Below are 18,350 nucleotides of genomic sequence, written 5' to 3' on the forward strand. Positions count from 1 at the left end.
TGTTTTCTACTCTCTCGGTGGTGGGTTCAGCAGGAAAGAACATCCAACACTTGGTGTGAGAACTAAGTGTCTCCAAGAAGAGGGAACGAGAACTTGGAGGAGGGCTCATCAGAGGGAAAGGGGAGCTAAAGGAAATGTTCTCCGGCTTTCGAGGATGCCTGTCAAACCAAGTATGTTTTCTTTGGTTAGGTCTCCCAGGACCCGGTTTAGATGGATTCAGTCCAACTACACTGTGGGGGCTGACACGTGGGCTATTGATAATGTTGTGCTGGCTTCAGGCTGCCCCTGGCTGTGCTCGGGACGGGGAATTTGTGACGCGGGACGCTGCGTGTAAGTCCATAAAACCGGCAGTTTCTTTCTTTAGGATGCAAAAGCAAAAATGGCTTTTGAACTCACGACAAATAATGCCTTTCCTCCCCTCCTTCTTCTCTCTTAGGTGTGACCGGGGCTTTGGAGGAGCCTACTGTGTGCCCATTGTTCCTCTGCCCTCGATTCTTAAGGATGATTTCAACGGGAACCTACATCCCGACCTTTGGCCTGAAGTATATGGTGCCGAGAGGGGGAACCTGAATGGTGAAACCATCAAATCGGGAACATCACTTATTTTTAAAGGGGTCAGATAAGATTCTACTTCTATACTCTGCTATCAGGATTCCTTCCTTCCCTTACTGCTCCACACAAATGTGTTTGTGAACCGGCTCAGATAGTGTATTACTTTATACAAAGCTGTTGTCTTCTAGCCCAAACCACGTTTCCTCCTCTGTTCGCCATCATCATTCTTCAGGATCACTTAGGCATAAAATCTTTCCTCTGCTTTGGTGATCAGACCCCTGTTACTTTCTGCTGCAATTATATACATATATATGTATATATGCATGCACACACACATGAATTATGCATATGCAATTTCTAGTATCTTCTAGAATGTAGCATTTTCTGTGTTATTGAATATATAACGTAGAGAACTGTAAAAAATGATTTTAGAAAAGGGCTTTGCTTTTTCCTTTCTTTCTTTTTTCCTTTTCCTCCGGCCAATAGAACCCATTGGTGACTTTAAGAAAACCAAACATTGGAGTCAAGTGAAATAGCATTCTCGAACATTGTTAGTCTATTTTTGTGTTTCAACCTAGATGTTTGCTGAGAAAGAGTTAAGCAGTTGTGCAAAGTGCTGTACTGGTTGTACTGTACCTTCCCCTGTGAATACAGGCTGTATCCCGTCTCTCCCACCATGGGGAAGTCGGCTAATACAGGGTGTGCAAAAGAAATCTGTCGCAAAAATCTGCATGGGCCCCCATATGACCTTCATGATTAACATCCAATGCTTAGAAAATTAGACACCCTGAAACTTTTTTTTTTTTTTTTAGTATTTCATTTGTTTGTTTTTGAGAGAGAGTGTGCACGAGCGGGGGTGAAGGGTAGAGGCAGAAGCAAACTCCCCGCTGAGCAGGGAGCCCAATGCAGGACCCTGGGATCATGACCTGAGCCAAAGGTAGACACTTAACCAACTGAACCACCCAGGCGCTGGTGGAACTTTTCCAGTTATAGCTGATAGATGCTTCCTACCATCCTGGTTTAAATACCGAATTTGTCTCAAGTTTGGATGAGAGAGAAAAAAACACTTAGGGGTCGGAGAGATTTACTAGTCCCTATGAGCTCTGAGAAGCTGAAGAAATTGAGGTAACATTTCAGGATGGAAACTGCTGGTTTTCATGTGTATGTTTTTTCAGTCTTGTCAGAGGCATTAGCTGTGATTACCACCACTAGCTCGCTTCCTATCTGCTTGCAGCATTGACAAGACCAAAAAGCAGGAGCCCCATGACTTTTCATGATTTAAATATCTTTACTTGATAAATTTTTAAGCCGTGAATTAACCTGGTCCCTAGATCCTATGAAGGAAGAAGACGCACAGTGTTTTCTATTTTCCCTTTAGCCGTCCAAATGCAAGAGCAGCCAAGCATTATCTGTATTAGACATTATCTCTCAGTTCTGCAAGATGTAGGGCCACTCAGTAGGGTGCAGTTTGACCTAGAAAGGCACTCTTTCGTTAAAAAGGACGTGATAGTCTCACTTTAATGTTTATAGATTCAGGAGTACGATCAGCTATTCAAATAGCTTGTTGGATGCCAAAGAACTCCCACATTTAGCACAAATGGATTAATGAGCCCGGAAAAGGGATGAGAAAAGAAACCTGTCAGTGAACTTGAATATGCACAGAAGCAGGGCTTGACATTTCCACTGTGTGATTAATATCAAGTGCTGAACTACAAGCAAATACTACAAACATGAAAAGATAACTTTCATCGTGCCCACTTTCAACATAACGGTTCCTACAAGATGCAGTGTGCAGTGGTCCTTTCATGGCTGATTTGTACTTGCCCGTGGGAACAGCTTCATACTTAGGTTCCATAATCAAGAGGGAAGAGTGATCATACTCCTTTAATTATTGTTAGCAAGGGATCTTTATTAGCTGGTTCTGCCAACTAGCCACCTCGAAGCTTATTCCTTGTAAGTTGAAGAAGCTGCCTTTCCTCATCACCTCAACCTCCACGTGGCACCACACTGTAAAACCATTCAAGGCTTTGTGCCTGTCAAGGTAGGAGGGAGAGAGTGTCTCTCCACCATGAGACACGAAGAACAGGCATGGACTCGGTGTCATGGACTGAGTAGGGTGGTGAGTTATTAGGGTAAAGAAAAAAAAAAGACTGGAAATATAAGGCTTTTACAGTGTAACCTTCAATCCTGGAAGTTTGAGTTGATGCTTTTTGAAGTTCAGGGACAGATTCACATGCCACTCCTTTTTCATGACAGTATTAAATGATGCTCAGACTCTAAATTTAGCATCATCTGGATTTCTTCTCCCAAAACCAGAAGATGAGTTAGTAAATGAAACACTGGTATCCTATGAAGGATGGAGGACAAGTTTCACAGTCTGACACATCTGGGCTCGATTTCCCCCATCAATACTTTCAAGCTGTGTAGTCTTGAGCAAGTTACTGTCTCTGAGTTCTAGGCTCCTTCTCTGCATCATAAAGATAATAATGTCTCGCCCTTATGAGTGTGATATGCATTAAAGGAGGAAAGTGTCTGTTTTAGAACCTAGCATGTTATAGGCATTCAGTAATACAGTTGCTATGACAAAATTAGTTCTATTTAAAACTTTTCAGTTATTGGGGATTTTGTGCTGGGTAATAAGAAAAAGAGGATGAATTTCTTTTCTCTAGCTAAAATTACATTTGGTGTTTGTTAGTTGACAATTAAGAAATCCAGGGGCACCTGGATGGTGCAGCTAATTAAGCATCTGACCCTTAGTTTGGGCTCAGGTCATGATCTCAAGGTCCTGGGGTTGAGCCCTGCCTCAGGCTGCCTACTCAGCAAGGAGTCTGCTTCAGATTCTCTCTCCCTCTGCCCTTCCTGCTCATTCTCTCTCTCTCTCTCTCTCTCTCTCTTTCTCTCTCTCTCTCTCTCTCTCAAATAAATAAATAAATCTGGAAAGGAAGAGAGGGAGGAAGGAAGGAAGAAATCTGGTGTCCACTCAGTATCACACAGCCCTATACCACTAAAGAGTCACTTCATTCAGATGTCACGGCTAAGACCCTAAAAGGCTTATTTGCACCTTAGGACATTATTTGCACCTTAGGACACTTGCACAGTGAAATTCTATTTTACTGGCTATCACTGCAGTCCTGTGTACATGCAGAGAAAACAAGCTATGGGGCTGTCAATCCCAGGCATCCAGAAATAGTTAATTAGCAGAAAAAATTGCCAAAGCTAATGTGATCACTTTCTTCCTTCTTTGGCTTCTCTGCCTGAGCAGTTACAGCTGAGGCATGGGGACTCGCTTAGTTATGCCTTATTTATCTTGACCAACTGGAGGGTGTTGTGTCAGCCTGAATGAGCGCCCCCCAGCGCTGTCAGAGCACACAAAGGAGTAGTGAGTCCCTAGGACTCCTTGGAACCTGAAAAAGTTACCTATTAGTTCCCAACTTCCAGCAGGAGCACTTTGCAGAGAATTTCCATCAGTTTCCTCATTACGCCTGTCATGGCATGCTGTGGTCAAAGAAGGCTACTTTTTAAAAAGGCCTGCAGATAGGTAATGCTGTCATTTTTGCATTGCTTTTTATAAACGTCACAGCAAAGTGGGGTGTTGAGTTGAGACAATGAAATTGGGTTATGCATTTCATTTCATAAGAAATGAAAACCTTAAGAAAGTGGAAAGGATCCATTTTTCCTTTTCAACTGGACCCAACATTGCTTCTGAATCATTATGTGCATGTATCTATTACTTAGCTAATGCAAGTGAGGTGTATAAAAGTCAAAGGAAAATAATTTTGCGATGAAATGAGGTCGTTTAACGTATATGTCTGTGTTTTCAGGAAGGACTGAGGATGCTTATTTCAAGAGATCTAGACTGTACCAATACTATGTATGTCCAGTTTTCACTTAGATTTATAGCAAAAGGTAAGTCATTTGTATGGGGGTAGAATTCATTATTTCCCTTCAAAAGAACTCCCCCTTGCCTTACACAATTCCTCCCCCACAAAGAAACGATGGATTTGAGGCCCATAAATTATGTTGCATGGGAGAGCTGACATAAATTTGAGTAAATAAATGTAGATGTGCTTCTATGATATAAGTTCATCTTAATGTAAGGGTAAGGTAACTATTGATTTTGCAAAAATTTCATATAGCTGTAGTAATCATACTAATTCTATGGTAGCTACATTTATCATTATGTCCCTGAGTCTTTTTTTCCCACCACTACTTCCTAGTTGTAAGAATTTTAAATCTTAAAAATTTAACTTAGGGACATTTTAGATTTTCTTTTATAGATGTGAACCCCCAAAAGACAACTCTTTGCCATTATGACCTTTCATATTAACTAAATCATTTCCTTGACAAATAATGCCCTAAGGGTATAATAAGCTTGCAAGTAGATTTTTGTTTGTATCCTGAGAATTAAAATGTTTGACCATTTATAAAATCGTGATGCCCGTAGAAGCAAAATTCTCTGATGTAAGAATTCCTAAATGAAATACCGAAAGATATGTGTTCATATCTGAGAAAGAGAGGGAGATACTGTTGTGTGAAAATCTGAGTTCTGGTGTGTGTTTTGAGATACAATCATACAGAAAGCCCCACCTGACTTTGCTTAAAGTTGCCTCCAAAGCATTTGGACTCTAAAGCCCCTACGGGAATATAAGTCAGCTTACGCCTCAATGCCAAAAGGATAGGCTTAGAATATACCGTGTCCCCACTTTTATCACAGTATGTTTTATGCCTGTGGTGTCTTCTCCCTAGGTACCCCAGAGAGGTCTCACTCTATTCTACTACAATTCTCCATCAATGGGGGAATCACTTGGCACTTGATGGATGAATTTTACTTCCCTCAGACGACCAACATACTTTTCATTAATGTTCCCTTGCCATATACTGCCCAGACCAATGCTACAAGGTTCAGGCTCTGGCAACCTTATAATAATGGTAAGAAGGCACTTGTTCTCCTGTGATCCAAACTGACTGGCTTTTTAACATGTTTGTTTCTAAGATGTGGAGGAAGTGTTTGTCAACTGGGAAGTTTCATTGTCTGTGACACACATTTTACCTAAAGGCGTCTCAATGAATATTTAACTTTATCTTTAGCGTCTCTTTGTAAGTTCTCTTGATGATGTAAATATAGCTAAAGCCACTTACAGAGCTAAGGTTTTTAAAAAACAATTGAGCACTGGGGCACCTGGGTGGCTCAGTCAGTTAAGAGTCTGCCCTCAACTCAGGTCATGATCCCAGGATCGTGGAATCGAGTCCCATGTAGGGCTCCAGGCTCATCAGGGAGCTGCTTCTCCCTCTGCCCCTCCGCCCGTCTCAGGAGCACACTCTCTTAAATAAATAAATACAATCTTTAAAAAAATAATTCAGAGCATTATCATTAGTCACTCATCAATTGTAACTACATTCCTGCTGAATTCATTTAGGAATAAATAGTTCTTCTGAGTGTGGCATTTCATTAGTGAGACAGAACAACATTGCAGCAAAATACCATGACAAAGTGACAGGGACTCACACCAAGCAGAAAGTGCCTTAGATAAAATATTCTTATCACATACCCCCGCTTCCGTGATAAGTTAAAGTGAATGTATAATTTAACAGCATTTCCAGATGGTTACAGAAAATGATTTTACAAATTTGTAATGTTTTATTGCTTCCAATATTTCTATTAACTGCCGATTATAAAGGACCAGACTCTACCAAATCATGCATTTAATGGCCTGAGTAAGCATAGAGATATCCCATTAAGCAGATTCTTTGCAGAGGTAAAACAGAAATGAATAAGAAAAACGTACTGCTAGCTCTAAAGTGTAACCTGAATATTTACTTCCTAACTAGTAAGCCAAAAATAATTTTTAACTTATTATAAACAGAAAGAAATAATCTTTTATAATCACCAAATAAATATGAATAAATAAATAAATACTACCAAGTTTCACAATCCAGAGAATCATTGTCTTCATGTTATGGTTGGAATGCTTACCTGGTTTTTCTTTATCATTTTCACCAGCTGCTTCCAAAACAAGAAAAGAGGAGAAAGCTGCTAGAATAAGAAAAGTGGTAGGTTGAGAAAGAGAGAGAGAGGGATACATGCAACTTCATTTAAATCATCAGGTTATTTCTACAGGCTTCTGTTTAGAGATTGTGTGTGTGTGTGTGTGTGTGTCTGTATGTATAGAGAGAGAGAGAGAGAGAGATTTTCTAAGAATTGTAATCAACATAGAAATCAATAAAGAAGCATCCTTGAGGAATCTTGATGATTCTGCTTGGCATGGTCTTACCTCCTTATTTCCCTGAGTCCAAACAGTGCTTTGCAAAGGCAGCCTGGGTTTGCTATCCTCCCTGCAAAGTAGATACCTGCCTTCAACACCCAGGCTGGGTTGCTGAAACGAATTCTATGACAGCCCAAGGAGTGATTTTACTAGTTTTTTAGATAGTCCCACATATTTTTAAATAAGCACAAAAGTTTTGAAAAGCATTAAAAAGTATATAACACAAGAGTATTTTCTTCTGTGTAGTTTTAACAGTTAGATAAAATTATGCATCAGACCAGTGTTTTCATGACCACAGCCCTTCGGCCTGACCACAGCATGATGCTCAGTCATGAGTTGACTCTAAAAGGTAGTAAGAGGCTCCTCAAATCGACTAGTATACCTCAGTTTTAAACCTGCAGGCTTGACCCCTGTGCTCACAGATTCAGATATCTTACAGGTTCTCCTAAACCATGAAAACATAAATCCCATTCTTGGCAGTACAGTCTCTAGCACCACAGCACTGACTGGAAGGGGAGCACAATTTCTCAAACCATCTCAGCTTTCTGAAATCAGTGAGGCTGTTCCTTGCTCTGTCAACTTAGTGTGATTGACAGCTTAATTTTTCCATACTCGAATTGCTATAAAGACGTGTTGTGTAATTTGTGTTTCTTTGTCTGGAAAGCATATATTTAACCTGTTGTTACTGATTCCCTTCTGTCCTTTACTTTCTTCCAAAGAGCAAAAATGTCCCCCCTGTTTTCACCATTGGAAAAACTTTTTTTTTAATCCAAAAATGCCTTAGGTAAGAAAGAAGAAATCTGGATTGTTGATGACTTCATTATTGATGGGAACAATCTCAACAACCCTCTGATGCTTCTGGATACATTTGACTTTGGACCCAGAGAAGACAATTGGTTTTTCTATCCTGGTGGTAACATTGGTCTTTATTGCCCGTATTCTTCAAAAGGAGCACCGTAAGTCTTTCATTAAGACTCTAAAACAAAACTCTATGCAAATTTTGCTTGCTCTGTACAAATCACAATGAACTTTTGCCCAAACGGATTTCTTCTTGTTTTCTTCCATAACAGCGAGGAAGATTCAGCTATGGTGTTTGTTTCCAATGAGGTTGGTGAGCATTCCATCACCACTCGCGACCTGGATGTGAATGAGAACACCATCATACAGTTTGAGGTACTTGACTTTGTTCTATCAGAAATGCTTTAAATTTTATCTTGGACTAAAAGCCAGGAAAGAGAAGGAAAATCTCAGGTAGTTTTCCTGCGTTATGACTTTCCCTTTTTGTACAAGGACAAAAGAGGTTTTACATCGTAATTCGTTTTTTTTTTTTTTTTTTAAAGATTTTATTTATTTATTTGACAGATAGAGAGATCACAAGTAGGCAGAGAGGCAGGCAGAGAGAGAAGGGGAAGCAGGCTCCCCGCTGAGCAGAGAGCCCGATGCGGGGCTCGATCCCAGGACCCTGAGATCATGACCCGAGCCGAAGGCAGCGGCTTAATCCACTGAGCCACCCAGGCGCCCCTCGTAATTCGTTTTTATTAGCAGAACCAATTGTCCTACTAAGGCTTATTTCTGAATTTTTGTCCTTTATTTATGATATAATCTTCCTACCTACTACAGTGGGAAGTTGTTGAAATAAATTATTTTAAACATTATAAAAACGATAAAGGCCATATTATTCTAGTATGATTGTTTTCACAGTTTTTATGTGTTACTTAAGACTCAATCGATGTAACTACTCTTATACCAGGCTGGTATATTTATATAATATTTATCATGGTGCCATGAATTTTACAGATAAAACAACACTACACTATTTTTATAATTTTTGTGTATTTCATTAATATTCATGGACTCCTTATAATTTGGAAGAGAGCAAATTAATAATGTATAAAGAAAAACTTGTATGTATTTCAAAAACTTAGGTAAAATCAGCAGAACCAATAGTACCAAATTTCAAAAATGCTTGTTTCCTAGCTGAAATCTCTAGCTACCCTTGCGAGGGCTTACAATAGTGCCTGACTGGATCAACAAGATTTTGAATATTTGTTTTAGACTAACTCTCAGTAGCCTCTAAATTAGAGTTGTCTCTTGCACCTCAAAAGTCAGAGACCGTGGGGCACCTGGATGGCTCAGTAGTTAAGCTTCTGCCTTCAGCTCAAGTCACGATCCCAGGGTCCTGCTCAGCGGGAAGCCTGCTTCTCCCTCTCTCACTTCCCCTGCTTGTGTTCTCTCTCTCGCTGTGTCTTTCTCTGTCAAATAAATAAATAAAATGTTAAATTTTTTTTAAAAGTAAGAAACCAAATGGCACTTTCTTAGAGAAATTATTCTGTATCTATTTTAAACTTTCTGTTATGTTTTCTAGTTTTATTTTAAGTTCCTTCTATTATATTTTCTAAATATGTGCTTTAAATGTTAATAAAAAATAGCACCTGTGGCCCTGTTCTGTTATCAGAAGGACTTGGGTAGAAACAAATGCCTATATTTGAAAAGTTGATCTAATGTTGATAGTTTTCAAAAGGTACAAGGAGTAAGTTCAACAACAGAAATTATAAATATAAATATATCCAGGTGCTACAATAGCAAGAAAATAGTAATCTCCACCGCAAGAGGGGAAAACTGCATAGGAAGAATTACATGCATTTATTTGTTTAAGTTTTAGTTTATTTACTTGAAAGCGTGGAGAAAGGAACAAAGTGGTTATTTCCCTAACGGCTAAGGTCTTTCTGAACACGCTCTCCCTGTGCAGGGCAAAGAGGGACAATAATTGTGTTTTGTTGAATACATATTGAGGTTTTTTTCATGTGCAGAACTTTGAGGATCATTTGGAAGGTATCACAAGAAGGAAAACAGAAGGTCTTCCTATCTAGCAGACTGAAAAAAAGGCTAATGGTTAGAAGTCAGGAAACAGTCTTTTCATTACAGTTTGCTTGGCTTGGCTATCAAAGTAGGCCAGAGGTACGATTTGGAATCCATGCCAGCCTCTGCCTTACCCACTTCCTAGCTTTTTATAAAATGAGGGAAAATAAATTTTTTATGAGGCCCTTTGAGGTTCTTTATGAAAAAATTACTATTTGAAGGTAATATATGATATTACTCAGTTAGGCAAAACAGAATTTTAGTGTTAAATATTTCAGCAAGACAGTTCCCAGGAAAATGGACTCTCGAGAAAATAATGAAATGTTGAATCATTTCAAGGCCTCTTGCTCTGAAGTAATTTGTATCTTTTTTTTTCCCCTTCCTCCCCAAGATCAACGTGGGCTGCTCCACGGATAGCTCCTCTACCGACCCAGTCAGACTGGAGTTCTCAAGGGACTTTGGGGCGACGTGGCACCCGCTGCTCCCCCTCTGCTACCACAGCAGCAGCCACGTCAGCTCCCTGTGCTCCACCGAACACCACCCGAGCAGCACCTACTACGCCGGGACCACCCAGGGCTGGAGGAGGGAGGTTGTGCACTTCGGGAAGCTGCACCTTTGCGGGTAAGGACCTGCCGCTTCACACGGCCATCTTTCTCCATTGACAGCATTCTCCCTGATGTCACCACTGGCTTGCCACTCTGTCGGGGGGCGACTTCCCCCTAGTTCTCCACTTCAGCACACCAGCGGTTACTCCAAATGTGGAACTCCGAGCTGACACACTACTCAGAGTTTGAAGATAGATTTCAAAGAGTACATCATGGGCTGCACTCTGTAGTGATTCGTATCCCCCACGGGTCTTTATTAGATCCATGAGGAAGCGACAGAAGTATGGTTTTCTCCTAATGTTGTAATTCCCCACAGCACCTGCCCCCACCTCCCAATATAAATACAGTGAGAATTTTATGACTTTCAGACATCTACCTGTGTCTGTTATGGAGGGAGAGGGCACAGCAGGAGGGTGGAAGGCCACAGAATATTCTAGGTGCCTCATAAAAAAAAATAATAATTGTTCCATTCCCCCCCCACAAGGCATTTCTGCTTTTCCAACCTCTCTCAGCATTCTTCCTCCATATATTTGACTCTTCTGTTGAAAGGCTATTTGGGGATAAAGGGCTTCAATTCTAATAGAAATGAAATGAATAGTTCAAAAACTAAACCTAATAATGTAAGTGAACAAAGAGAGGAAGTCAACAAAGCAGGCCGCCTCAGAATTTGTCTTTTCTCTCAGAAGAAAGAACTTGTTCTTTCAGGGTATGTCAAGAAAAGAAGAAAGTACTAATATACTTTCAAGATGGAAATAGATTTATATTCCCGATGTGAAACTCAGCATAATTAGAAGTCTTGGGTCTTCAAGCAAAACGACTAATACCTAGTACTTTTCCAAAAGGGTGAAAGTGAATTTTCACAAGTCTGTGTTCTCTTTGAACATAAATCCATTTGCTTCTCATCATATCATCAGCATAATTTTTATAATTTGATTGCTAAGGACTTTAATATTTTGAGCTGTCAAGGATGTCATTTACTAATTCTTGCTATTACACCAGCCTATGATCCCAATGGAAAATCCAACTAAAAAAAAAAAATGAGCATTACTGAGCAGAATGTCCTCATGGTTCTCTAGAAGATAAAGCAGGCACAACCAGAAAGCTGTTATTGCTGGGGGTGGGGAAGATTGTCTGTAGAAGAACAGGTCAGGGAGAAAGAGTCAGGAGAAACTTTTTATCCACTATCAGTTGTATTACTTAAGATCCTATGTTGCAGGAAATATAAAGGGGCTTACCAAAACAGTGGAAGAACTTACTAGAAGCATACTGGGGAATTTCAGGGACCCCCACTCTGAAAGTGTGAGGACCTCAGCAAAAGGAGTGTGTGATCCTCATTTTTATCATGCTGACTTTAACATCATTCAGCAAATGACCACTCTCACGTGCTGGAACTCTTAATTCCGCATTTCTAGAAAAGTCAGTCTGAATCCATCAGCTATAGCCAGAAAGCTAAGCTATGCAACAGAAGCCCAAATGCCAAAAATCCATACTTACAGGCAGCGTAGGCAGGGAAGGCCTGCTGGCCAATCAAGCAGGCACCTATGACCAAGACCGTGACCATTATGGTTGTTGTTGAAAAGCTCCAAATTTTCTCTTTAATGACCTCTCATTTCCTGCTCTTGCTCAGCTAAGAATTGGATTAAGTGGTAGACCACCCTAAAGATAGGGTAGAGGCCATGAGTTTACGCTGTTTTAACAACTGAGACTTGCCTCGGCAGGTTCCCACATGGCAATAGTCTTCTTTTAAAAATGTGGGATAAAGTCATAGGACAGTTGCTGCAGTGTCATGGAAACCACCTCACTTAAAACTGGTGACGTCCACGGGGCAGTGCTGATGCACTAGGAAATACCATTTGGAAATCTGAATGAGAGAAATCATAAGGCAATATAATTTGAACATTAGAAATGCGTGTACTTTCACCCACATTGAGTGTCAGTTTAAAATATACCTCTTCCAATGATAAAGGTACAGAACTTAGGCCATTGTGTTGTCATTTTTATTTCTACAAAAAGAAATCTGTTGCCGAGGCATGTCCACTCTGAGAATGGTATAAAACTACCTTCCCAGCTGCCTTCAACCATTTCTGCGAAGAGAAGAATTTGCCTTAATCGTGTTGTCTGGTCCTTATTTCAGGAAGAGAATTAGCACTCTTCTTAAAACCCACACAGGCATCAATTGCTGGAAGGCAAAAGTTAAATTTTCTCCAACTCAGTGAACCATGGCTTGGTTTGTATTCAGCATGGCCCATAGTGACAGTACAAGCTAGATGCTAAAAATATATATATAACCATGTTTAAATTACCCTTTTCTGTGCACTTATTGGACGCCAGGTACCAAAAAAGCATCAGAAATGTTTTCAGGTGTGAAACTGACCATATTTGCCTCCACATCTAGTCAAGTCACATTTGAAGCATGAAGTATTGAGCTTCCATTGAGTTTTATTCACATCACCTTGTGTCCTTTTCATCTAGGAGTCTTTTGTCTGTAAAACTTCCTAATTGCTTTTGCTTTATACAGTTTCATAATGAGTCAACCAAAACCTCTGTCTAAAGAGAGCACTGTTGTGTGCTTGAAATTTTAAGTTTGTGTTTAAAAAACAGATCCTTTTGAATACCACTGGCTTGGGAGAAACAGACACTGACACTCACCAGGGAGGGTGGCAGTGAGAAATTTTCAAAATAAGACTTCAGCAGAAGGGAAGTGCAGTGAAACCAGACCCCTCAGCCCATTTATCATAGTGCTTGCGGTTTCTGTGTCAAGACAGGTGAACAATAATAAATATCCAACCAACGTGGTTCATTTGTATTCAGAACATTTGAATAAATAAGAAGTTCAAAAAAATCCATGTAGGCTTTTGTTCAAAGGAAAACTCTAGCCATTTCCCTCAGCTCAGCAGTCTGAAAGTTCAAAGGGTAGAAAGTGCTTCTTGCCAAGACTAAACTCTGACAAGTATTTGAAAATAAAATGTAATTATGAACTGGCATTTTGGGAGCAGCTAAGTATGGTTGGAGTCTTGAGATAAACAATGAAATTAGGGTTAAAATTATATGTGGGAACTTGACTCCCTCTGCTTTACTATCTACTAAGCTTTAGAAGCCTAGTAAATAATTCCAAAATTGACTCCTAATTTCTGTTTCTCAAAAAATTATTCTGAATTTGGTTTCTATGATCACTGAAAATGGGACACATTGATAGGGTGCAAAAATGAATGTGCATGCCATCTCTATATCCATCCCCTCAAAACTAAATCTGTCTTCTTTGAATTGAGTTTTATGTCTGATAAAATATACTAAAATTTTTTGGATGACTACATAAATATGTAGATTATTTTCAAGAAGCTGTCATCCACAAGATGATAGGGCAATATACTTGGAAATAAAATTAATTCATGGTTGTTGAGGGCTGGAACTAGGATGGTATGGGGAGTAACTGCTTAATAGATACAAGGTTTCCTTTTGGGGTGACAAAAATGTCTTGGAACTTGATTGAGGTGGTGGTTAGCTAAACACTGAATGGGATGATTGCCACCCCATTGTACTCTTTAAATGGCTAATGGTTACTTTTGTGTAACATGAATTTTACCTCAATTTATGAAGAAAAAATGAGTTATGTGGAGTGTAGATAGTCAGAATGGAGGAAGCATCACCAACGAAGTCAATATTGAAAAAGGTGGAGGGTCAGGTGGAATTTGACCCAATGATAGGATTGGGAAGGGCTTACGGGAAACAGGAACATACAGTGGCAATTATCTTGGAGATTAAGGAACAGAGTTTGTGTTCTTGAAATGTCAAATTGTGTTTTCTACTTCTTGAGTGTGGTGCAGAGGTAGTAACTGCCCACTGCTCCTTGATCGGATGGCCGTACTTTGAAGCTATGTTGTTCTATTGATTTGATTTTAAAAGCCTTGTGCCTCTTTTCCAGATCTGTGCGTTTCAGATGGTACCAAGGATTTTACCCTGCTGGCTCTCAGCCAGTGACGTGGGCCATTGATAATGTCTATATTGGTCCCCAATGTGAAGAGATGTGCAGCGGACATGGGAGTTGTATCAATGGAACCAAGTGTATATGCGATCCCGGCTACTCAGGTCCCACCTGTAAAATAAGCACCAAAAATCCTGATTTTCTCAAGGATGATTTTGAAGGTAATCTTTTAAAATAAGTCCTAGGTAGCTTTGTGAAAGAACTTACGTATTAAATGTAATTTGTAATACAGAAGTAATCACGAATCCCACTCTAACATTTCATTATTTAGCCTTACTATTGGGACCACCCATGGCTTCATTTAGTTCTGAATTATATGGGGTTCTGTGTTCGAAGCAATGCGGTGAGAATGAGCCAGGCCATGCTTGAGAGAACTAAAGCTGTTTTCACCACTTTTTCTATCACATGGAATCGCTGATTGATGATAATTTTAGAAACTATCTCTAGCGGGTTAATCTTAGATAGAGAGTCACTCAACATCAACTGATTGAGCAGCCTCTCATCACTTTCTGTACCTCAGTTTTATATCTAGAATCTCACATCATTACGTCTGATGATGTTATAGAAAAATGTGCTTGGATATGTACTCTGATAAAACAATGGGAAACTATTCTCATAAGAGAAAGTCTTAAACAACTGTAATAGCTATGCATGTTAGGACAGTGGGATCAAAAGATTTCTTTCTTTTTCCCAAAAAGATTTCTTTTCTTTTTCTTTCTTTTTCCCAAATTGTTTATAAAATTGTTATAATAGATTTATGGTTTCAAGGTACAATTTAATATTAGATTTAGGTGTATCAACACAGTGGAGTGTGATGCAGCCATAAGAAGGAATGAAATCCTGATTCATGCGACAACGCGGATGAACCTTGAAAACATGCCAAGTGAAAGAAGTCAGACACAAAAGGCTAAATGTCATACGATCATAGAACATCCAAAGTAGGCAAATCCATAGAGACAGAAGGCAGATCAGCAGTTGCCTGGGGCTGGGTGAGAGGGAGAAAAGGAGTGACCGCTTAATGGGTATAAGGTTTCCCTCATGGGTGATGAAAAGCTTCTAGAACTAGGTAGTGGTGATGGTTGCACAGCATGAATGTGAATGTACTAAATCCCACCAAGTTGTTCACTTTAAAATGTTGAAAATGACCAATTTTGTATTGTGTGCATCTTACCAGAATCAAAAAAAAAAAAAAAAGAACAATAAAACTCTATATCTAAGGTAAGTATCCAGAGAGATTTGTGAGCTGGTTTTGAAAGATGTTATTTAATAGAAAATATTAAATTACTCTGTAATTTCTTCCATTAAAACTGTGTTTTTTTAAATATTTTATAATACCTGCTGGACACGATCCTCAGAGTAGCAAAGACAGAATGAAGAGGCCAGTGGAAAAGCTACATAAATTACCCTCTCTTACTTTTGGCCTGAATCACTCTCTGACTAGCCAGTGTTATTTTTTGCACTGTAGGAGAGCTGAGAGGAAGGACCCATCTGGCTGGACCATAGCTACTAGGGAAAAGCCCCACCCCCCTTCTGTCTTGTGGTCCCTTAGGTTAAAGTATTCAGAAAGCTGAACTGTTGAAGAGACCTCTTCTCCCAAAATATGTGACTTCAGTATTCATGGCTTTGTATTTTGAAACTTCCCAAAGCAGCTACCTTATTCCTTTAAAAAAGAGTATGACTATCTTTGGGGTCATAGGTAAATCACCTTTACCACTTTTTTCAGGTCAGCTAGAATCCGATAGATTCTTATTAATGAGTGGTGGAAAGCCTTCTCGGAAGTGTGGAATCCTTTCCAGTGGAAACAACCTCTTTTTCAATGAAGATGGCTTGCGCATGTTGATGACAAGAGATCTGGATTTATCACATGCTAGGTAAACGTTTTTAGATGCTGTTGAGAAACCACATTGTGATGTACAGTAACAGAACATAATCAAATCAGAAAGACGCCAACATCTCAAGGACAAGGCCTTCCACTGGAAATGCTGAGCTTCTCTCTTATCTAAGACTCCATTAAGACACAATTCGTGTAATTCCAATCCTAAAACCGAGAGAGCTTGGTCAAATAAGCTAGATCAGAAATGAAACATAGCTAAACAGACAAAATTTAATATAAGATCAGTGATATTTGTAAGGTGGTGTCTAGGAAATGACAATGGTTAGCTTCCTTTCACTTCAAGAAAATAATGTTGCATCTTTTTTATCCACCTTCTAGAGAATACTTTTTCTGGGCACTTGGACGATGTAGAAAGTTACCTACATGCTTAATAGAAAGCTTAATTGAAATACAATACATCCTCAAATTACCAACCGTTAATTTTCTGTCCATTGGCAATTTAAGTTAAGAATATTTGAAGTGCAGTCTTATTCTTAATAACTGTCTCTTTCCAATGATTTGCTCATGCTTTCTAGGCACTCATTTTCTGATTTGAGCACAGCCTCTCAGAAACAAACATTTTAAACTGGCTCAGAGGATTATGTCCTGTCAAGATGTGTATCCCTTGATCATTTGACGAGCCAAAAACTTAGCCAGGAAAATAAAGAAGACCACTGAACATGTGTAAAATGGGACCCTGACCTATTTTTGCAAGTGAACAAAGAAATCGTGTTTTGGGTTTTTTAAAACATTTCCAAGTGTCTTAAAATAGATCTTAACATATGTATCCTCCTCTTTCACCTAAATCATTCATTTATTGAATTATTTATTTGACCATGCTCCATAAAAAAACAATTCTGTGAGATAATAATTTTACAGTGATAGAAAGCAAAATTTTATTTCTCTTCATCCTATTTTAATGCACATAGTTTAATCTGATGCTCTTTATTTCAGATTTATCATTGGCTGCAGAGTTCTCTAATTTAGAAATTACTGGGTTTTTCTAAATAATTCTGATGTGGATTTATCCATAACTAAATTAATCTATAAACATTCCCTGATACAAGTAGACAATAGACCAAAAGATTTTTTTCTGTAAATGGTTATTGTTTTTATAGATATCGACATCCACTAGGCACTAACTATGTATTTTTTTTTCATTAATCCAGTGTTAAAAGCTCCATTATTTATCTCATCTCAGTAGCATGCTGTGTAGGATTTGCATACATTGACCTCAAAATGCTCCATGTAAAATCCCAATTTTCTCAGGGTTATAAGATAAATGAATGCCTAGTTAATGGGATGGGGGAGGGGAGGAACCCATGAAGAGTGCATGGTTTTATATATGGAACTGATAACTTTTATTATAAGTCCCAATATGCTTCCTGTGTTTGACATGCATACATAATTGGTCGTGTGTGTTGGGTTACACATGAAATTTATTCCGCATTACCGGCTAGCACGGAGGCCAGACCAAGCACCAGCAGCTTGCCTGCCAAAGATAACATGTGATCTAGTTTTCGTTGGCACCCCAGCTTGTTGCTGCCACTCTGTCCACCTCCCTGCCAGCTGGGAAGGCTGCCCCTGGCCGGCCGCCACGGTTCTCGATGGCCAGTATCATCCATCCCAGACCTGGCAATAGTCAGAGGCTGACACAGACCCCCCATCACCACCCCACGCTCATGCTTCCCTGCCCCTGGCACAAAAGATGGCAAAGAGGCCCAGTTTGACACACCTCTTCCAAGAGATGCCTGGCCTTTCACAAAAAGGCACTACAACAGCTGCATTTAAATGTGTCTCCCCCAGGCAGTAAAGGGAGATCTGAAAAACGGCTGGTAAAACCAGAGGGTGGATGGTTTTGCCAATTAATGGCATAAACTACATTCATAACATTCTTCTAGTTTCAGAGACTAAGGACAGATTCATCTTAAATAGATAACAATACACAGCCCCACTCTTGGAGAGTCTTTGGAGCCCTCCCTTCTTCTTACAGGATAACCAGAGGGGACAGTGAATGCTCAGTTCCCTCAGACTCATCTGTGTGGAGGGGGCCAAAATACGAAAATGGGTACAGAGTTGCCTTTTTCCAGACTTCACATTTTATTAACTCCCTCATGTTAAAAAGGAAAATCAGACTTTGAAATGATTGCTCTGGACATTGATTAAATCATCGTATTCATTAAAGCCATGCATTCCTCTGCCCCCCCCCGCCCCCA

At 39.6% G+C, this 18,350-nt stretch overlaps 1 protein-coding gene across 1 annotated transcript in view; it reads left to right on the forward strand.

Moving 5' to 3' along the window:
• Positions 1–18,350, forward strand: part of RELN (reelin) — a gene marked incomplete at its 5' end in the record, with an annotated part of 495,436 nt that overhangs the window by 412,960 nt on the left and 64,126 nt on the right. Inside the window, 9 exons of the mRNA XM_080818970.1 lie at positions 190–330; positions 437–614; positions 4,374–4,458; positions 5,299–5,481; positions 7,600–7,771; positions 7,886–7,988; positions 10,066–10,295; positions 14,202–14,422; positions 15,985–16,132. Of these exons, the coding sequence (XP_080675096.1) occupies positions 190–330; positions 437–614; positions 4,374–4,458; positions 5,299–5,481; positions 7,600–7,771; positions 7,886–7,988; positions 10,066–10,295; positions 14,202–14,422; positions 15,985–16,132 (1,461 nt within the window). The remainder of the gene's footprint in view (positions 1–189; positions 331–436; positions 615–4,373; positions 4,459–5,298; positions 5,482–7,599; positions 7,772–7,885; positions 7,989–10,065; positions 10,296–14,201; positions 14,423–15,984; positions 16,133–18,350) is intronic.

The sequence above is a fragment of the Martes martes genome, assembly GCF_963455335.1.
Source record: "Martes martes genome assembly, chromosome: 11".
NCBI classification, from domain to species: Eukaryota; Metazoa; Chordata; class Mammalia; order Carnivora; family Mustelidae; genus Martes; species Martes martes.